Raw genomic sequence first — 23,287 nt, 5'->3', positions numbered from 1 at the left:
TGGAGCTGTCAAGACTTTCCAAGATAACCTACACAGGGTTTAACTCAACTTACCATTAGTAAACTTTTCTTGATGTCTAACCTAACATTCTTTTGCTGCAATGCAAGGCCATTATTTCTTGCTTGATTCTCAACACAGAACAGTTTATTTTCACATGAGCCTTTCATGATTGGAAAAATGATACCATATGACCCTTAGTTTTTCATCTTTCTTAGATATCTTCCTTTACCATGGTTTACAGAGATATGTGATCATTTCTGCTGCCAAAGGACTTGCTAATTTTCTTCAAGAGCAGTCTCTAATATACTACCTTAACCAAGTCTTGACAGTGATGACAAAATGTTATGATGCACAAGTGAGTTGGTGTATCTTCACTGTTGTAAACCTCCCAATGTAAACTTTGGAGCACTATGGACTTTGATATTACAGATCATTACATTTCATGTAACTGTTTCTAATTTAAATCCTACCCTCTCAAGCCCTTGTACCACCACTCACTTAGTTCTGATACAAATTTAGTAATCAGATTCTGCTTCATCAGTCAAGCCATTAGAGAGCAGAAATAGACCCATTTCTAGAACATGACTTTCACAAGCATACTTCCTGAAAAAGAGAAAAATGCTGATATTCTTTGTCTATAAATTTATAAACATCTAAGTTGGTGTGCCTGTGTAGCTTAGTTTGTGTACATACTATATTATACAATCTTGATTCTGTAAGGCTCATGTGAATGTCATTACTAAAAATAATGGTTTTGAGAACCTTAGCTGACCAAAGCCTGGACATGATACAAAACAGGTAAAAAGAGAAAGATACAAGGGAAAAAAATCACAATGAACTCAGTTCAAGAGTGTGAACTGGTGTTGATATCCGATATCTTCTACGCTTAACACACAGAGCTCCAAAGGACACCAATGAGCAAGGGATACTCATTGACACACAGTTAAGCCACAGACCCAACTGATGCGTAAGTAAGTCACTCTGTGGAAACAATGCCTTCTTCTATACAATACGATGGCACTGATTGTGTACATGTAACTAACTTCTGTTGTGATGTTTAGCAGTCACTGAGCTATAGTACAATGAGCTAGGGGAAAAAAATTAACAATACAGTAAGTATTTTCCGGGGGAAGTATCAAATCAGTATTACTTAACACAATTTTCATTTGGGAAGGAAATGGAAAGGATGATGATGGTGGAACATGCGAGTTACAGATACTTTGATGGGGTCTAAAGGGATTTAAAGATATTTAAGAATGACAGCTCTGTCTGAACAAGAAGATGAACAAGGTAGTATAGATTACGGTCCTTAGTCACTGAACTGTAGATTATCCTGCTAAGCAAGAACATTTATGAAAAATATATTCAGTACAGATCTGTCAATCTAACAAGCTCAAATCACATGATGTTTTAGAAAATTACTTCTCACTTCTCCATAAATTATTCCTAATTAGCTCAAAAGATCCCTAATACTAACTTGAAATTTAGCTATGCCATTGAAAAATGCAGCATTTTTGATTTCTGCAATGATCAATTGCAAAATGGAGGCAGACATTAAGTAAGGCTGGTGTCTGTGCTCTCCTTGTGAAAGAGGAGACCCCATCACACTCCTCCCTCCACTGCTGCCTATTCAGCTCTATACAGAATGGTAAATTTGCTATTCAGCTGCTGTAAAAATGGCTCAGAAAGGGTTCCACTTTCCTCGTTTGAACCATGTTTTACTCATGTCTTGTCATGTTACTTTAAAGTCATGTTTGACTTTAAAATAACTGCCCCGTTTAAGGTTTGGCTGTGATTCAGCTCCTTGATGCCACGCAGGCCTGCAGCTTTCTCTCAGTGGCTGATGATGTCAGGAAAAGGCTTGGCAGGTGTTTCATACATGCATGGTTTTTGGGGAATAATTAAAACAGTGTCAGCTTCCCAGGCGCACAATTATTCCCAGGATCCTGTTTCAGCAGGAGTCACAAACACTTCCACAGCTTTGTGGAACTGAATGGAAAACATTTTTTCAATGAGACAAAGCCACTTCCCTGATAACATTTACACTATCTATTTCTACTCCAACCAGAGATATTTGCCAACTCTCAATTTGCCTTAGTTACCTTAGTGACATCAGCTTTGCATTTGATAACCAAGTCAAGCATATAAATGCATGAAACATTTTAACATGTAATGCTAAATGAACAAATGTGCGCATTTAATTAGAAAGCCATGTAATTTTTTAGCTTCATTTTGATTATGTCCTGCATTCACAGACTCAAGAGCATGAACTAGGTGTAGAGATTCAATTTCTTCTATTGGATTAATTTTTTTTAAGTGCTCGTTTCTTCTGAACACTTTGAAATTCACGACTTAGTAAAACTGAGTGCTTTACATATAGCACTGTAACTCAGCTTTTACACAGATCTTTAAAAGAGCAGCAGGTTGCCATACATTTAACTGCAACATTATACTCCCCTGCATGCATACAACAAAACTGTGTGCCATTTTGCTTTCTGATCCTAAGTACCTTTAAGCTCATTTCTTATTTTCCAGAACTACCAGTTAGGGGGGAAAAAAAGAAAAAGAAATAAAAAAAATTAGTAGAAATGAAAGAAAATGAAGAGAAAATAGTACTTTATTTCCTTTACTTTTGTTCCATATATGTGAAGCCACACTGAAGTTGCTTTCTCTTGTTGCTTAACCTACTGTGTTAAGCATCTGCACCTTTCTGTTTCCTACAAGTTTCCTGTATGACTGAAGAGCCATGTGCTTAAAACAATAGCCCAGTAACAGCTACATGAAAAAGTGATGTTTGATTTATGGCAACTAAGTTACTGGATTTAGTCCCAGGGCTCTGAACACTACCTGTGAAATGCTGACATTTTCAAGTCTTGCTGAAGCCACTGGAACCTGAGGCCATTGCTGAGAAATGTATGGATCAGACAAACATTGTGCAGTTTTTGTTTGGGTTAAATTAAGAACTGCCAGCAATAATGGCAATTTCCCAACTCCAGGCAAAAGATGAACTTATTTATCTATCTGACTGTAAACTGCAACCTGGACTGGGTGCAAGACCTGAATTGCCAATGTATTTTACATGGACATCTTCAGGTCAGATATTTAAATGCATTTAGACACTGATTTCAATGTAAGTTTCGTGGCTAAATGTCTTTAAAAGCTGTATAAATGTGCTACACAAAGCCCAAATTCACCTCAACAGTAAACAAATAATAAATTCTCTGTGAGCCTCAAAAGATATACAATTAAGCCAAGTTGTACCAAACCCAAATACATTTGTTTGGTGAGTAACAAAGAATTCCAGAGACATTTTAATGCAAAAAATTGAAGAGAACCATTCCCATACACAAAAAAAATGAATAAAAAAGTTTAAAGAGGCTCTGTGCCTCCAAACAGCTTCAAATGAAAAAGTCTATTTACATTGTAAATAATTATAATTCTGGATGCCAAAGAAAACTGACAGTAGACATCTTATCAGCTCTTGCTTTCAATCATCAGTGCAGACTGGAGAATAAATGAACACGTGATCATCAATAATCCTAAAGAGATCACAAGATACACACCCCTTAAAGACTTAAAGAAACAGAAGGTGCTGCATGTGCATGGAAGGAATCATAAATTAGGAATCTCATTCCCCAGTGAGCAGTCAAGCAACCCCAAAACAGAGCTATGATGGTAAAATGTAGTGGTTTGTTCTTCACCCTGAAAATCATTACCAAAACCATTTAGTCCTTGTCCAATGGTCTGAATCTTTTTCTTGCTGAAATAGAATACTTGATTCAAGGCAAATATGCTGGAGTACTAATAAGCTGCAAGAATGCAGGCAGTTACACCTGAACAAAGTTCTACAATAATGCTCTAGGGCATGTAGCAGAGTTAGCATGGAAGTTAACAAATCTCAATACTATGAGCATACATGGAAAAAGAAATAACTGTTAACTTCTCCAGAATGACTTCAGCATTCTAGTAACTCTCAGACACAGAAACTAATGAAAGGAATTAGTCCTGCAAATGCAGCCACCCTCCTAGAACAATGCTGGTGAGTCAAACGTAACAGATCCCTTTTGCCTCTCATACCTAGGGAAATGTCACAGGAAGATTTGTCTGGAGTGAATCCATTGCTTAAAGTGGTAAAATACCTCTTCTCTTCAAGAGAGTACCACCATGGTTTACAGCATCCCTAGGCTTTCTGTCAGTGACAGAAAGTGTCCATCTGCTCTTGACAGCTCTTTTCCCTGTCTCATTGCTGGTCTGCATGAGGCTTTTTAGGCACAGAAGGGTAACTTCCCACTCTTGGACGTCTAATAACATGCACTGCAGCAAATGCTGAAATGCTGAGCACTTGAAATTCTGTCTGCAATCTGCAGTATTCTGGGTACTTACAAGAAGTGCACAAAACCAGGAGAGCAATCCAGAGCAAACAGCACATTTCCACTAACTGGGAGATCACTGAGATGACAAAAGCTGGAGGGAGAACTTGTTAACCTACAGGTGGTCATCTTCAGAATATGGCAGATTTATAAGAGCTGGCTGAATCATGATGACAAATCTGCTCCTTTCAGATCTTGTGTGGGAAATCGCATTTGTTAAAGAATAGATAGCAAAGGATTCAACTTACCAGCCTTCTTCACAGCCAAAATCAGAAGTAGAGCAGCTGCTTGTAAGCTGAGGATCTGCTACACGCTCCATGCTGGTTTTCAATCTTGCGTAGTTTTTACGAACAATATAACCCCTAAAAGCTAAAAACCATAGTTTTGAATCAGAAAGATTCTGCAGAAACTGAAACTGGCTCTGCAGCATAGACCTGAATGTCCCCAGATTTTACAGAATTAGTGTACAAGAACACTTAGGACCCCACAGGAATGACTCCAATGTTTGCTATGTTACCAACGCCCTGAAATTGTACGGGGCCTTATAGTCTCACTGTTGACCACTTGTTGGCACAGTTCAGGCAAGGAAAACAGGCCTCAAAAAGAAAATGCATCTAATTTAAACATGAATCCAACTCAGAATGTATTAAAATAAAATCACTCCCAAAACAACTTCTTTAATCAAAACTTCCCTTTGGGCTAGTCATAATTTTACAGAATCAGAAGCTTTACTTTCTTTTATTGTGGGACAATGGGGTGCGGAGCCAGGGACAACTATATTAACTGTAACCATCATAAAACATTTAAAATACCTCTCATAAAAACAGGGAAAAATTAATAGACATTAGAATTCATACCATTTTTAAATTAAAAAACAAAAAAAAAGAAAGCAGAAAAAAATAATCATAGTGGAATGATATGGTAAATAAAATTACAATTAATAACATTTTGAGGATATCTACATTCTTTATTTCCATAAACTCTCTCTGGGTTTGGGTACCTAAATACCATAATTATTTCTATAGTTTTATCTTGAATTTTTTACATCTGTGAGTAGTAATAAAGCTCCAGCACAAACCAAAGATAGTGATGCATACTGCACTTAGGAGAACGGACTAAAAAGACTGCAATATACACTTAAACTCACAAAAATTCAAAATTTGATTTTGTAGGGTTTATTTCAAGCATTATTTTAAGCAGAAATACCTAAAGGGAGAAAGGACTGAATAATGAAAAAGTAACTACAGTATCAGTGCCATTGTTTCAGTTTACAACAAGCAGTTGCTGAATAAGGCTGAGCGTTGTGAGAGAAAGGAGCTGTGTCCAGCTTAGTCCAGCAGGACTGCAGTTTTAACAGAGAGACAGTATGTAAAAGAAGAGTGGAACTAAGCTGAGGAGATATAATTTTTTAAAAAATGTTTCCTGTCCAGAAAAGGCTTTTATGCACACTAAATGCATACAAACCAGAGTTTGTATGCATTTAGTGTGCATAAAATATTCTGAAGATTAAATACCCAAAGGAGAAGAGCAACCCTCCCATTGGGGTCCAGAGCTCCATATTATAGGCATAGATAGGCACAGAAATAAGGTCAAAAGCAACCTCATGTAGGATCAGGATCAACACTGTAGACTACTGAAGGAAATCAGGAGATAGAACAAATACTGAATAAATTGAGGAATGGAGAAATTGATCAGAAGATTAACAAGATTTCTCTGTATCTCACACTTCTGATTTTTATGAAAGCACTGAGTTTTCTGGGATAAGAAGCAACAAAAACTGCCTTTTAATGAGAGGTTATGAAAATAAACAACCATTCAGAACCTCTACAGAAGGCATGACAGAAGTTCAGCCTGCTGAGGTGTTGAACCAAATATACAGCTCAGGTATCCTAAGGCTTGAGGAACTTTCCACCCTTGATAATCAGACTAGGAAAGTCTGCCTGTATGACAGAGATGAGGCAAGCTCTCACTTGTCCCATGTGATCAGGCTTCCAATCCTTAACTATCCCCTACTGACCAGACAAGAATCCTACTCTGCTATCAGCAGCAGAGACAGCTGGCCAGCAGTCACCTCTCTGCAGTTCATCAGTCGATGAACTAGAAAGAAGCACTGAAACAAATGAACTGATAAGATAAACTTCAGTTTTATCCTTTGTAGTTTCTCAGCTTTTAGTACTTCTTTGCATGTGTGTCTATAAAATCAACCCTGATACTTGCTGCGATTTTATATTTAAATATTGTTTTTCTTTTTATTAGGGATTCTCACTAATGTCAGTATAACCATTTTGGTCTTTGCCCCATCCACTATGTAAAAATCTGCTTTTTGCCCTATCTTCTGTTTTCATAGGTATTTTCAAAATCAACTCCTCTTCCCACAAGATGGTTTCTAACTTTCTTTCAAATTACCTTGAATCTGAAAGGTAAATAGCTGTATTTTTCCTGCTTTTGACTCCTGGAACAACTGAAGTACAGGGCAAACAAACTTCTTTAAATCTCTCAAAAGCTTCATCAAGCGCTAGTAGGACTGCATCTTTTCAACATTTATTAACAGGCTCTATAATGCTTCAAAAGAAATACATATGCAGAGAATTCTACTGGGGGAGTCTAAGAGGCTGGGAAGCTGCTCCATCACAGCAATTTGCATTACTGACTGGTGCTGGTTTTGACACTAAGCACTTGGCTCAAAGAGTGTGAAATTAGCAGACTCATGTTGCTACTGCTCCATGAACAATCACTGCATCATTGAAGAAGAATGATTACCAGCTGTCACCTCATTTTCACCTTATTCAGTCTATATTCCAAACTTTCCAGCAACAGTAGCTTTAACCCTGATCTTTACATAGCCAAAGATGACAGGATCTGACAAGCAACATAGGAACTGAACTTAATTTTAACACTTCTATTAGTAACTTGGTGTTAAATGCTTTATGTGCCACAAATTAGGACACAAATTTTTACTTCTTGTACTGATCATTTCTCACACAAAGAGAGTTTTCTGTCAGTTTCAGCACCTAGCAAACCAAGAATCTATTTACCTCAGGGAGTCTGAGGTGTGGCATCTTGCAGTTACAAACTTTTAAGGTCTAAATACAAAGGCAATATACACTACACACAATATTGCCCAATTCCAGATAGGAAAAGTCCAGGCATTTGCCTTCTGAGTCCCACAGGAAATACAGAATTACAGAGCAAATTGTGAAGCACGGTGTAAAAAGATCAAAGCCAAACAATCACAGGTCTATGAGAGAACTATAAAGAAAGGAGATGAAGTAGTTTTAAAACAGTAGAAGGATTAATTCTCAGTCATTAAAAAATCATGTGAAACAGACTTTTTCTACACATACACATTTTTGTTCTGTAACATCACCTAAAACAGCATATAACAGCAACTCAGAAGTGAAAGCTCATGCTTGCTAAAGAGAAGGCAGTTGATTTCCTAGGAACAGCACATCACTTCCTTAATTTGTCTAGTTAAAAGGGCATTCAGCAACTTAACTAATAGCATCTGAGAGAAATTAGAGCCCACGAATCTGATTATTCATTCCATGCCAAATTAATTCTAATGAGCAGTAGAAGACATAGAGTCACATCCTTTGTTGGGTGCCATGAATACTTCCCCTCTTTCACCTTCTAGATGGATATTGGGTGATGTATGTTTAATAGCAGAAAAAAAATTCTAAGTTCTCCAGCAGAAGTATTATGAGAAGGAATATGAATTGTCATGTACAAGCAGTAACTATCAGTAACAAACAGTGACTATTATCAAGACTCACTAAGGCTGTCATCAGGTCTGGTGTCACTGATGCACATCAACACTTGGACATGGAATTCACAGAATCACAGAATGTGCTGAGTTGGAAGGGACCAACAAGGATCACCAAGTTCAACTCCTGACTCAGCACAGGATCATCCTCAAGAGTCATACCATGTGCCTGAGAGCACTGTCCAAATGCTTGTTGAACTGTTTCAGGCTTGGTGCTGTAACCACCATGTATCACGGTCTCTGATCTTGAGACTTGGTCAAATAAAAAAGCGAAGATGACTATGAAATTCTGGCAATATCAGCAAGGAAGAGATTTTATTGTACATTGTCCCTTCCTGATTTTAGCATGAAATCCAGTAAGAATAGTCTCCATTTTTTCTCCTCAAAATCAGAAGAAAAATCAGACATTTGAGCATTGACAGAGCTTAGCTCAGAAATGAGGATGGAATATAAAGCCCCAGAGTTTAAAACTATATGGCCTTCTCACTTTTCTAATATGCTCCCTGCATATGAGCATTAGGCCTTTAATGGTTACTAGAGACATACTAAACATGAAGAATTACTGGATGCCATAAGCTAGTACAGGACACAATGAGATGGGAGAGTAAAGTTAACCATAGCTGTGCAGCCTGTAAAAATTAGTCTGGTTCACCCTGACTGAAATTAAGATAATATGATACATCAGTTCAGCTGCCATTAGGAGAGACATGTCTTCAATGTTTATTACACTGACAATGTAGTTAAAAGAAGGAAAACTACTGATAAAAAAAAAAAAAAAAAAAAAACAGGAAAATGGATCTGCTATTCAGGAGTAATTTTCAAGAAAATTTAAAGAAAACAGTTTTAGATATATTTATCAAGTGCTTAGAAGTTTTTGGAACATTTTACTTGTGTAATTCTTAGACCTATACAATGGTATTAACTGAGTGCATGTACACACACACACACATAGTAATACAAATAGATGAATAAATATGCAAAAAATACTTCCTTGTCTTTACTGAAACTAACATTATATTTTTACTGCTGAAAGTCCCAAAGGCAATGCTTTTATTAAAATCTTACATTTATTATAAATGTAAACCAGTAAATCACAGCTATTCTCTGTCCCTCTTTTTTATTAAAAAAATTTTGCCAGAAGTTCATGTTAGAGATAAGTAAGCAACACTGCATCAGCAGAAGTTATAGAAAGAAAGCAATCTACAAGGGGATGCTTCCTTCTGAACATCCATCACTTCTTATTTACGGAAAAGAGCCCAAATCTAGAGTTGTTGATAAAGAATTTTCTAATACAGTATGACATATGGTGAGTGTGCGAGCACGTGTTGGAGGAGGAGATGGTGGCTCAGCGGATTAGTCATTTGCCTTTCACCTCTGGAAGCATAGTTAAACTCAGTCTTGACCAGAGCTGCACAGTATATTCCAGATGGCTAAAGTGACCTAATTAAAATGAATTCAGTGATGTCACCTCAGATCTAAATGAATTGCATGCACCACTCATTTGGCATTTTGGCAATGTCAGTTCACAAATAAAATAACCAGATTAAAATCCTCCCTTAAGTCTTTTGGGACAAGTCACATTGCATGGAAATACATGCTATCATAACTAGAAAACATATTTTCATAATTGTATTATCTGTTGCTTTAAATTCTAATTAATTCTAAATTCTAATTATTCTAAAATAAACATTTAATGAGACTTGCATGTGAGGTAAATCAATGAAGCAACATTTCAGTCAGATGATTCAGTGGATATACACTGATTTAAACCAGCTGTGAATCTGGAAAATAATTTTTAAGAATCTTTGACAATATATTTTTCTCTCTCATGTAGATGTGAATTGAAACACTATAAATTCCAATTACAAAGAAATACTCAGAAGTGCAAAGTATTGTCAACTCAAACACTTAACACAAAATCATTCTTTACAATTTGTTTCTGAGTTAAAAAGTAGCATTTTCTAACCGTCACAGTTTGAGAAAGTGTGACTGAAAGTACGACGAAAGATTTTGTTTATCTTGTGTACCATTTTAGCCATGAGTCTAATAACATCTGTATATTCTGAGAACCTGAAATGTACATATGCTGAAGTAGGGTAGCTTTTTCTTCCACATTAAATTTAAATTCACTAATATTTTGTTTCCTAGTGAGGGCTTCCCCCCATCTGAAATAATGACTTTTTTTCTTGTAATATAATACACTCAGGAATTTTATCTTCATGTATATTGTGAGGGTTGTTTTTTTTTTCTAAGTTTGTTTTTTCTTCCAACATTTCTTCAATGGATAGTGAACTGTTGGGCCCACAGAGATCTCAGACCACCAGCTCATGTATTTGAAAGGCATCTGTTTATTTTTAAAATGCAAATGCAGCCTACCTCAAAGACTGACTCGCAAGAAATGAACAATCTGAACAAGTCAAGAGGTTTCCAATCAGGAGCTGTGTTCCTCCTTTTTATCAGGCTATGATCACTTGCTGTCAAAACCACTTAAACAATATCCTGGAACCTGAATGAAGTCCCCCCACAATTAAAACGAGCAGGATAATCCTGCAAGAATTATTCAGGCAAATCATTTTTCACACAGTTTAAAGTAATGATAAGGTCATTTACAAAAGAAATCAGCGCCTTTGAAATGCTGACTTGTAGACAGAGGACTGCCTGGAGGAGGGCCATAGATAACAGTGAAGACTGGCCTCCTAACACTACCCTTGCAGTCCTTGGAACCGATTCTGATGAGGAGAAGGCCCAATAAGGTTAATACCCCTACTTTGATCTCTGTCAAAGCGTACCAGCAAGAATTAATTTACATTTCAGATGAAAAAGGTTGACAGCATGAAAAGGCATCTTGTTTCTGGTATGTGAATGTGCTGTAATAGATCGGGAATTCTGAAAGGAAGTTCTGAGGAAGCTAAAGGGATAAGCTGAGCGGCTGCTTTTATTGGGAAAGAGATGAAAGGAAAACAAATTTCAATATGCGCTGTTCTGTAGAAACATGTAAGCCAAATGCTTCCTAAATTCCAAGGCCTGCCTGAGTGGGGCAGGGGGGAGGGAAAGGAGAGGGAAGTACATATAGTTTAATTATATGGTTTTGCTAATGGTGGATGACAAATGCAAACAATTTATCTCACTGCCTGAAATGGCTCTTTTTAAAAAACACAAAGGTGACTGTACTCCGTTTTACTAGGAAGCTGCCTTGAACTACCCTCACACTGTAAGATGTGCAGAGAAGGGAGAGATTTAGAGTACCTTTTGTCTCCATGTCACTAGGCACTTGGACTGTGTAATGTTATGTAAACAACATAAAAACTGTCAGTGATTGTAAAACCTGGAAAATGGCCATGATTAGCAAGCATAAGCTTTGATTTCAAACACTGAATAATTAGCATATCGAGAAGAGAAAACCTGCACAAGAAATATTTTCAAATAAGAAGTCCTAAATATAGGTTTCCAAAGGCAGACAGAAAAGCATTGAGGATTACTATTATTATTGTTATTATTGTTATTGCTATCATTATTCCCATTCTACTAGAGTACCAAAGACAAGATGAGCAGCCAGCCTAATTAATACAAAGGTTCACTGTGTCACTCTTAACCCTGTAGTCCCTAATGTTTATTCACCCAGGCTGATCACTGAAACAGTCAAGTGCCAGGTTACAAAGGAAAACACTGTGTGTGTTGGAGGGAAAAGCACTAACAACATTCCTCCAACATTAGGTCCAGAGGACTAACAGTGTCCCAATTCACTCCCACTGTCTCTGCTCTGCCACGTTTAACACAGTATTTAAAAGATGGCAGGAAGCAAAAGAGCTCTGAATCTCTCCCATGTGTGCTAACAGTACATCAGTATTTTTCTCTAAAGAGATAAAAATCTGTCTGGATAAAACTCTAAGGCAGAATGTCCCCTGCAGTCTCCAAGTGATAATGCTACACACAAGCTTCCTACTGCACCTGAGGTAACTCTCATCTTAAGGAGCTGGTAACAGTGAGACAGTCATGGGTTAACAGTTTCACTTTCTTCAACAAAAGGCTGTTGTAATAAAAGTCCAGGTATGCATGTGTTTGTAAAGGTAGCAAATACTCCAGGAAATAGTGGCAGAGGGGTACTTTAAGATCTACTCTCTGTGCTATCATGAAAACAACTGAAAATGACAACACAAAGGAGAGGAAGAATGAGAGAGAGTACTTGTGCAACCATTCAGTGCTTGTTGCTAATGCAAGAAAAAATTTCTTCAATTTAATAGAATATATAGCATTTAACCCTGGAGCTTCATGACTTTTCATAACAGTACATATGCAAAGCTACAAATTATTATTTGATCCTAATGATACTCTGTTCCTTTTGGTAACTAGAATGGCATTCTGTTTTCTCCTGAAAGTCACAGCAACGCTTAATTTCAGAGTAGTAAACTAGGCAACACAAAAATGAACGAATTTACTGGGAATGGTTTGAGAACAAGTAAAAAAATATTACAACAAATATTTTTCATATAGATTTCACACTGTAAGATACAGAACAAGAGGTGACAAAGCTTAAGGAATTGTAGTACAGGAAGCTGCTAGAAGTGATATCTTGGTTTATCTGTAAACACATTAGCTACAATGATTTTTTTTTATCAGTCACAGTCTTTGAACCTGGAGCTGGACAGAGAAGGTGTACTGCACTGCATCATATGGAGGCTGCTTCATATTGGCAGCATCTGAAAACACCATTGAGTTCACAGCATTCACAGTGCTGGTTCTTAGATTTCTATGCCATATGGTACTCTGCTCTCTACTAGAGACCTACACAGCCCTATGGGCCTGTTCCTCCAATAATCTCTTTAAAGTTTATTCAAATTCATATTGATATGGCTGCATAGGAGTCTGGCAGATTGTCAAAAGATTGGTCAAAGCTGGCAAACCCAGCAAGCAGTCAAAACAAAAACCTGGCAACTTGCCGAGATCAGTGCTCCAAACAAAGACAGAGAAATGCATGTCTTGTGTCTTCCATCCACACTTTTAGCCAAGAATTAACTTAACAGCTTTTAATTACTATATTTTGCTTTCAGAGAAGTACTTATAAAAGGTCTAAAGTGCATGATACCCGTCACTGACATCATTTAACTCTGAAGCAAAATAATCATAAGTAATGTTTTTGATAGCTTTTGTTTGGACTTTTTTTTTCTTTGGCTATAAACATTGGCACACGCAAAATCACCCACAGAAAAATAGGTGTTGGCAACTGAAATACTGTTTTAATTACCTGCCTGAATATGTATAGCAGCATCAGTTCTTCTGTTCCTTATTTCCTTGTACTTCCTGCGAGCTTCATATCCTCTCCAGGCTAAAAATACAAAACCATGTGCTGGAAATTACATTTATTTAAGGAATTGCTACAGAGTCTACAGGGTCAGAGATGTGCTGAAACTTTCATTTCTCCTGCCATAACTACTTCAGCCCCCACCCCCAATAGCTCTTCCCCACTCTCCCACATGTTGAACTCTGGGTTCATGACTGCAGTATTCACATCCTCACAACTTCAAACACCACTTCCCTCATTCAAATTTTAATTGCCACCATGTGCTCACTGATATCCTGACTCAAAAAAAGGGTGTGTCATCATTCTTGCTCACATGGTTCCCCAAATCACTACACGGAAACCTGCTAAATTACTGATAATCAGACTCTCAGGCTCATCTTTTGATGTATGTCTGCAATTCTGGTACACGGGCAGGGATGTGTGCTACTGCACTTCAATTATGCACTGCATGTTATTATAGACGTACCTAACAATATTTTTATTTTGTGCACAGGCATCACACTCAAAATATTAAAATACTTAAATAAAGACAATCCTAAATGTTAAGATGATACTTTAGAAGTAAATCAGTAATATCTGCATCAATGAGCTGGAGAGAAAACACACCCAGTCATTCAGATTTCATAATAAACTGTAATTAATAAATTAACAACGTACATGCAATTTAAGTGACTGAGATACAAAGACACTTAGTAAAACAGGGAATATGAACATTTACCTGATTGTATTGTAACAGCACTATTTTCTCTTTTATCTTTTACTTTCTTGTACCTCCTTGCTCCGAGCCATCCCTTGATATAGGCTTGCATGACCACCACCCTCCCTATAACTTCTCGAAGGAGCAAATTTAACTGCTCTATATGGTAATACTTAAGGAAAACCTGTAATGGAATAACAGCAAAACAAATAAATCAGTATTACAATCAGTATTATAGCCTCCTGTATTTTGCCTTCTCATTAGTCCTCCAGCAGCCTATTCAAGGGTGTAATTGCTGAGAAAACTAGAAAAATACTGATCACATATCATAGCAATCTTGTGAATCCATTATTTGCTCTTGTGTACTTGTGGAACTTCTTTATTCCACTGATTATAATCACCCCATTGCAAAAGAGATTAACTTAGTTGCTTGGAGCATGGGGCTAACAACACCAAGGCTGGGGTTCAATTCCTCTATGGGCCATTCACGTAGGAGCTGCACTTGGTAATTCTTGTGGGTCCCTTCCAACTCAGAATATTCTGTGATCCTGTGGAAATAAATCACACGTTTACCGCCTTTACAAAGTAAATTGGACAGTGAGATCTTTTCAGGTATGAACAATTTTGAAAGATGACCTTTTTTCCCAGTGGAAACACAAATCCTGGATTGAATTTGGTTTTAGACATAATTTGTCTAAAAGCATTCTCCCTAAGGAGACAAATCATATGGGTGCTTACGTACATTTTATCTGGATCTTGGAGAGAAAATTTTCACAGTTTTTCCTTTGTGTAATGTAAAACATCTCAAAGTACTGTGTAACATCCTTTTAAAAGAAGTCAATCACTCCATTTTAAACCATCAACAAAGGCTTTTGACAGAGAGAGAAGGAGCTTACCTGAAACTCCATGAATGGGTAATGGTACTAGCCAGGCTCATATGATGGGTCAAATTGTGAAATTTCAGCCATGTCATTATTAAGAAAATGGGAAACTTCAGAAAGTCACTACAACAGCAGGCACTGACACAGGTACTGTCCTTATCAAGGTAGCCATGTGCTGAATGCACTTTGGGGAGGTACCCAAAGCACCCCTCTTGCAGCACTGTCTCAGCTGGGAGGGCACTTCCATAACCAGGGAAGCTAACTGGAGCAAATTATTTGCTCTTTTGTTCATTCATGCAATACTTTTTGAACCACTATTAGACATGATTTATAAAAGTATATTATCCTTGTGAAAATGTTAGCACCCTATACAAACCTTGGTTTTCCCAAGAATCCAGTTGTCTAGTTTAGATTTCTCCAAAATGGCAAGACAGTTTTCTCTGCTACCAAGGGGAGTCTCATGTGCCTTGAATGCAAGGTAGTAATACCTGCAAAATGGCAAAGAGAGAATTGAATTGACAATCAATATGTACTTCCACTGCTTTTATCTAGCTCCTAACTTTATCTCTAGAATGAATAGGCCAAATTCTTCCTTATACATACTTCATGACAGCTGTGTCTTCATAAATCATGACACAGGTGTCATGAATAGATACTTGAACATATAAATTATTACGATAAACAATTAATTGGAATGATTATGATCAATTTTAGGAGTCTGGAGCAGACCCATACAAAACAATATTGTCTTTTTTTTTTTTTTGTCCATGTTCCCTTGCAAAGAACAGCTCCTAACAATTATATTAAATAACCTATAGTTAATGAAAAAGGGATACAGACATGTTTGAACTGAATTAAGAACCAGTTCCTTCCTACCTATAAAAAGCCATTATGCATTTATGAAGACTGGTTTTATAGTATTTAAGTAAACCTACTTGCAAACAATTACGTTAAGTAACAGCTAGAACATGTGCCGGTTAGTTTACAAATTTAAGGTTATTTCAGCACAAGTACATTTGGATGCTATCAACTGCCACCTCAGCTCTAACTTATTAACTGCCATGTGTTGTCTTGGTATTAAGTTATACTTCTAAAGGTTCTACTTTATTTACATTGGGATGAGAGGAGGTGGCAGGTTGAGCAAACCATTCTACTAATTATTAGCATGGGGAAGAGTGATCAGATGTTCTTTAAAACATTAAGAGAAGAATGTCATCAGTGAATCTCAAAGACAGATTCCTCTGTAGCCACACAGAGTCAAGAAAATATCCCACTTTATACTGAAGAAAATATGGAGAAGCAATTAGAAAATTTAGAATTCTGCAATACTTTTTTCTTTTTAAGTCAGAAGAGTATGATTTTCAATTATTAGTTCCAGTTAATCTCTATATATTAGCTCCAGTTGTCACAAGAAAGAAAAAAACCACTAAAACAGTCAGTTAAGATCAAACAGGAACAAAATGACATCTGAAGTGAGTACTGGAATAAGTTCTGGACCAGAGACACAGATATTCACCAACTGGAGACATTGCTAACTCTGAATAATGATAGGATATTATGTATTACTGAGTTATTTTTAATGTAGTGACTTTCTCAACAATGTGACATTGCAAATTCTTTAGCCAAGTCTTTCAAAATATCAACTCACGCCTATTAGGAGGTTTAGAGAAACATGGTGTACTCAAAATAAAAAAGCACATTTCCTCCACCTCATTACTGAAGTTAATGATGCCAGTTTTTACAAAACAAATGGTACTGAGTTGCAGTAACAAAACTGCAGTAACAAAACTCAGATTTAAAATGTATCACAAATATTTTTGACATCATACAATTTCAAGAGACAGCGACAGATACATGGAGAAATTACACTCATAGTAAATTGCTGTTTACTTCAAAAGCCAGTTCAGATAGCCATGTGACTTACACATGAGGGAGGGAGGGAAGGCAGGCAGGAAGGCAGGGAGTGATGCTGTTTGTTCAAGTATCTTTTAAGGTATGTTACTGATGGGAATTTTAAAACCACTGAACAGTTTTTGGATGGCACTGATGCAATAAAATATTCAAGGGAAATCTCATAATTCTTTAATCTTATCATTGGCATTCACTTACTGAAAAGTTGACTTATTTGTGACAAATATCTGAGTAAATATCTTCCTGGCTACACCATTTTGTTCATGACAAACTTCATTATCTGTCAAAGATAGTACCCTTTCCAATAGCTCTCTTTCACGATCTAGAATGCAGTTGCTTTGGTGCTCCAAAAAAACATAATTAAAACAATGGTTGTTTTTCTTATCAAATCCTATTTTAACAAATGTTTTTATAAATTTAAACGTATCTATAGTCTAAGAAAGCAAACTATTCAGACTGACAAGAACTTTACAAACCATGGGAGTAACTACATGGGAATAACTACAGTTTCTGTATGTAAACATACTGTCTCCAAATATTTACTAAAAACTTCCTCTAAAAGGTGATTTTCCAAACATTTTGATTGATCTTACCACTGCACCTGTACCTGGTTAAATATACTTACTCTTGCTTTCCAATTATGTCATAGAATCACAGAATATTCTGAGTTGGAAGGCACCCATAAGGATCATGAAGTCCAACTCTTGGCCTTGCACAGGACATCCCCAAGAGTCACACCATGTGCCCAAAAGCATTGGCAAATGCTTCTTGAACTCTGTCTGGTTTGGTGCTGTGACCATTTCCATGGGGAGCCTATTCCAGTGCGCAGACACCCTCTGGCTGAAGAACCTTTTCCTGATATCCAACCTAAGCCTCCCCTGGCACAACGTCAGGCCATTCCCCCATGGAAAGTAAGGCAGAAATGACTGTACTCATCAGAAATAAGGACTATCAATATGAGACTGGCTATTTATTTTTAATTATTTCTCCAGAACTCCTTTTGTAGTGTGCATTCTGCACCACATTAGGTGTCTCGATTTGTGTTCCAAAGGTCAAATCCATGTGTTTTGTGGGTATTTTTAAGTAAACATTTTGGTTTAGTGCCTGTTTTCATGACAGAATCACATAACTACAGACACTCAAGTAGTCTGACATTATGTGCTCAGGGTAATTGTATAGCAGCACAGCATGTGCCACACAGGGTCATCCAGTTGTTTTATCTAATTAAAAATCTTTGTACAGCAATGGACCCTATGGAAAATTTTGGAGGAAGGTAAAATGTTTCACCCTTATGTATCTGGCAAAAGCATGCAAATATTGCACATGGTAAAATGGCAGAGAATATGCCTGAAAAAAAAAGCTTTGGGGTATATACAATTGTTCATTTTGATTTACTGGTCTAATTTAAACTCTGTCATACTTATGTAAATCTACTGTGCAGAGATCACAGAGTGACCTCTACTTGCAACTATCACCAAGAAACCAGAAACTTATTTTCTGAAAAGTAGGACTAGAAATTACATTTGCTTTCAGATGAGATGAAAATTTCACAACTCTACCTTTTTATTTCCATATTTGCACTTGTTATTTCAGCAGGAAATATGGTAGCCAGGAATATTTCAGTGTTCAACATTAAACTAATACTTTTATTATTATTTTAAAAACATATGTTTCTGATGCTTCATGTGCTATTTCATAAACATGCACATATTTGTGCAAAAACATATCCTTCTCCTGAGTTACACATCCTGCTTGAAAATTTCCTACACCTGGCACACAGTCATCTACATGTTTCCTAAAAGTACTTGACTAATCACATTCTCACTAGCAGTAAGACTAAGTACAAGGAAAGTAATTTCCCCTCAGAAGAACTGATTTCTCAAACCTGATGAAACTCTGGAATTCTACATTTCTTAGCTAGTGGTTTTTACTCTGAAATACATAGTATTCTTCATGGATGTGAATATTATTTCAGAAAAAACTTATATTAAAATGGGATTAACTGTACTTGCTAGTAATTAGAAATAAACCAACATTTTTTAAGAGTTGAATTTAACCTTAGAATGCAAAGCTAGGATGTGCAGAAGCAAGGTTAAATGCTAAAGACACCCAAGTATGCTAAGATATGGAAAACTTCTATGCATTAACTATCTGTTCAGGGACAAGGCATTTTAGTGTTGGTGATTTCAGACTAAATAAACTGACTGTAAACAAATGGTTCAATTTCCCACCCCTCCCTAAAGGCTAAACTGTGGAACTGTTCCATAAAATGCATTTAAACAGCACCACTAACTACTATACCAGTGTCTCTTACTGAAGTTCCCTTCACATTTCAGACTTAAAGGCTGCATCAATTCTACACAACTAACTCAAAACAGTAATGATTAACCCTTTTTCTCCTTAGAACAAATCTTTGTACTAAAATGTAATGGCCTGAGGTGGATAATGAATAACGATATGTGAAAAGCATGAGGTACAAAATCTCTTTCTAGCCAGACCACAAGCAACAGTAGGAAGATTCTCAGAATCACAAAATTATCTGTTCCTTCTAAGCCCTGGAACCAGAAACTTTTTAAAAAATAAGGCTTTTTTTTTTAGAACTACAAGAGCTGTAAAATTACTTCCAAAAATTTCTAACTTGTATTGGTTGTATCTTACCTCTTTCAGAAACTTTCAGATCTGAATTCACAAAAATAATTACATTTGACTCCATATTAAAAGTATAAATAAAAAAATCCAATACAACATCTAAGATACTCTATCATTTTTATAAATAAAAAATTATACAACTTCTAAGATACTCTTGAAATTCAGTAACAAATACCTAGCACTTATGCTGTAAATCATCTGACAAATACAGAATCAGAAATACTCTCAGAAAAGCCTAATTTGGTGCAATGTGCATATACTATTCATAAGCAGATAGCAGACTTTCCATTCCTAATATTTTCCTATCATCTCCATCCTGCAACCACTTACCAGTGTTTTGTGAATGGGAAACATCTAGAAAGTGTATATGGAAGGTACAGTAGTTCACCATATTTAAAGTGCATGGGAACATATTATAGATTTGGTGAAATCTCAAAGCCACTGAAAAAAATAAACACTTCCATAGATAATAGTAAAATCAAGGTATCAGGCAATGTTAAAATTTTGTTTACAGAAATCACTTACGAACTTTGATATAGGGCAGGTTTACTGTTAAAAGTAGGCTTGCATTAAAAATGCATCATTTAAAAAGAAAGAATTTTTTATCTGTAGCAAGTCTGTTGGCTTTTAATTTAATTCAGTGCTTCTCTGATCTTGCATAATAAGCAAGTGTATCCACCAAATTTTTGGTGTTAGAAGAAAGCACTTACTGAGGTTATATGTTTTATAGGGTTTTGTAATGTTTGACCAGTTTTAATACTTAGCTCCACTCCATGCAAAATGTGACCTATTAAGGCCAATGAGACTTTATGTGGTCATGAGAAACATAACACTGAGGGTTTAGAAACGGTGCATACCATGTGTACTAACAGTGACCTTATGCAAATTTGTCCTGTGAGATTGAAAAAGCAGAACCAGCCTCACTGGTTCACTGTTACAGTAATAGCACTGCTATTGCCATGATTGTATGATCAGAGTAACATCATCTGACTACTGTAGAATAGGTAATGGTTACAGTAAAAGTTTATCCTGCAACTTAATGCAGTACAAAAACTGTAATGTTAACATAAACAGGCAGGAAAGAAAAAAGACAATCCTTAAATTAAACTAGTGCAAAAGTTCTCAACACACTCCTATGAGCTGAGGAAGCAATACAAGAATGACAGCATTTAGTACCATGGGCCTAGTGAGTCCCTCACCTTTCAACCACTGCACAGTATATGCAACATAAAAGGAGGATCCAGCTGGGGGATATGTGGTGAGGACACACCTGCACACCACATCATGTCACGTGAAGCTCCAGGGGCACTGAGCAAGGAGTGTGCCTTCCAGTGGGACCTTCCATGCAGGTCCCCATGAGAAAGCACAGCTCCTTTAAACTGCTATGCAGTACATGGTCACCACATGACCCCACATTTCAGGCACACCTGGCTGACTGATCACCTTAATAACTCCTACCTATAATCTGAGATTCCAGCCTGAAAGACGGGCCATGTCGCTTCACAGCAAACATAAGACAGATGCATGATGTCATGGGGTGCAAGACAGGGCCAAGGGAGACAAAGTGTCTAAGACTTGACAGGGATACAGTGTTTACAGGGACTGCAGATTATGTTTTTCCTACTTTAAGTAAAAGAATATGTATATTTATATACATAAAACAGATGGAAATATACTTGGCTGAAGAAACATTGTGTGAATGAGTTTCCCAATTAAGCCCTCTCCCCACCATCTGTTTTTTAACCCAATAAACTATATCCAGGTTTGCAAATAATCTGCTCTACATGAAAACAGAAGACATTTAAAGAGTAACATTAGACAGAGCTTTATCTTTTGTTTACCTCCCACCTGATAAACTCTGAATGGGTCTGTTCCCTGCCTTTGATTGTTTTGTCCTCATATTTCCAGCTAAGAGTTTACAAAACAGCATTATTGAATAGGCAGATAAGCACACCTATTTGTTTAATAACATCAAGGGAGAAAAAATGCTGGCTCATCCATTTTGTTGTTCAGTTGCTCAAAGGGATCAAAATACCAATTAACTTGCTGGCTTAAAAAAATCTTTGATATCCTTACATTTACTGACATTTTGAAACTCTTCTTCATACTTGCCTAATGTCTTTTTGATTATGAACAAAGAAGTGCCAATCTGTTTAGCATTTGACCTGTTTTCTCAAACATTTTTATGTATTCAACTATTTAGCTCCTAAAAACACTTGACTAGTTATAGCTGTAAGTTGAAGAAAAATGTTTCTTGTTCCACTGATAGCTTTATAAAGTATTGATTGATTTTATTTACATGAGCAAAAGAGAACAGAATTTGTTTTAAAATAAAGCATGAGCTGAACAAAGGAACAAGAACATCTCCTTTCCCGCCCTCACTTATATTCTGAACTCAAAAGCTGTCTTTGCTGTTGTAGAAATTGCTAAATCTACTCCCCTCTCTTTCCCTTTTTGTCTTGACTTTCTTTCCTTAACAAATTACATCAAGTTGGACTAAAAACTTGGAGAGTAATTGACAAGGTATTAACCACAACTTGCCCTTATCTGCAGGAATGGAAAGCTACAGTCAATGCCAATTTTATTACCATTAGCTTTCAAGGTTGTACTCAAATTCAGCGCATTTCTGAATGAAAAAGATCTCCTGGTAAGAGAAGACTCAATTTCCTCTCAATTTACACTAATTCCTGTGGAGTTAATCTTAGTTCATGTACATGCAAATTGAATAAAAGTTGTGGTTAATAATCCTGCTTTCAGCTGCTTCAGGATATTGCAAATTGATTACATTTATTAATGATCACAAAAATTAATCTGTTAAATGTGCTCTAGAATGGTGCGACCTTACTAAAATTAGTAAGGTCACAAAAGACCAAGTGACATCAGCTGCTCCTCATACAGCTCCCCTTCAAGGTCCTTCACTATCTTTGCCGTGCTTTTTGAACACTTCTGTATAGTTTTAATGCCTTATATTGTGGTGGCCAAAACTGCATGTAATATTCAGAGTGAGGCTGCCCTAGAGCAGAGCAGAGCGGGACAATCCCTCTCCTGCCTGGCCGGTGGTGCTGTGCCTGATGCCCTCAGGACACACCTGACCCTCCTGGCTGCCAGGGCACTGCTGACTCACATCCAGCTCACCAGTGACCAGGACCGCCCTGTCCCTCTCTGTGGCACTGCTCTCCAGCGCCTCATTCCCCAGTCTGTCTGCACATCCAGAGCTGCCCAATCCCAGATGCAGAACCTGGCACTTTTCCTTGCTGAACTTTATACGGTTGTTGTTGCCCAGCCCTCTAATTTGTCAAGGTCTCTCTGCAGTCCCTTCCTGACTTCAAGAAGTCAGCAGCTCTTCCCAGTTTTGCATCATCTGTGAAGTTGCTTAGTATCACTTCCAGCCTGCATCCAAGCCATTTCTAAGGACAGTGAGGAGCACACGGCTGAGGATGGAATCCTGTGGAACCCCATGAGTGACTGGACACCAGTCTGCTGTCACCCCATTCACTAGAACCTTTTTGTGCCCAAACTGTGAGCCAGTTGCTTCCCCATTACAATGATATGTTTATCCAGCTCTGTGCTGGACATTTTCTCCTGAAGGATCCTGTGAGAGACAGCATCAACAACCTTACTGAAGTCCAAGAAGATGACATCAGCTGGCTTCCCTGGGTCAGCCAGGTGGGTTACTTTGTCATGAAAGGAAATAGGTTATGATAAGCAAGACTTTCC

The 23,287-nt window shown here is 37.1% G+C and overlaps 1 protein-coding gene across 1 annotated transcript in view; it reads right to left on the bottom strand.

The window, feature by feature from the left end:
• MYO3B (myosin IIIB) overlaps positions 1–23,287 on the bottom strand; it is a 196,591-nt gene that overhangs the window by 47,699 nt on the left and 125,605 nt on the right. The window contains exons 28-31 of the mRNA XM_041473419.1: positions 15,387–15,498; positions 14,151–14,313; positions 13,376–13,456; positions 4,619–4,739 (exon numbers count right to left, since the gene is read on the bottom strand). Coding sequence (XP_041329353.1) covers positions 4,619–4,739; positions 13,376–13,456; positions 14,151–14,313; positions 15,387–15,498 — 477 coding nt within the window. The remainder of the gene's footprint in view (positions 1–4,618; positions 4,740–13,375; positions 13,457–14,150; positions 14,314–15,386; positions 15,499–23,287) is intronic.

The sequence above is a fragment of the Pyrgilauda ruficollis genome, unplaced genomic scaffold, assembly GCF_017590135.1.
Source record: "Pyrgilauda ruficollis isolate IOZ18807 unplaced genomic scaffold, ASM1759013v1 scaffold3, whole genome shotgun sequence".
Lineage (NCBI taxonomy): Eukaryota > Metazoa > Chordata > Aves > Passeriformes > Passeridae > Pyrgilauda > Pyrgilauda ruficollis.
Note: the sequence above shows the minus strand (reverse complement) of the source record. Positions and strands in the feature narration are given on the sequence as shown.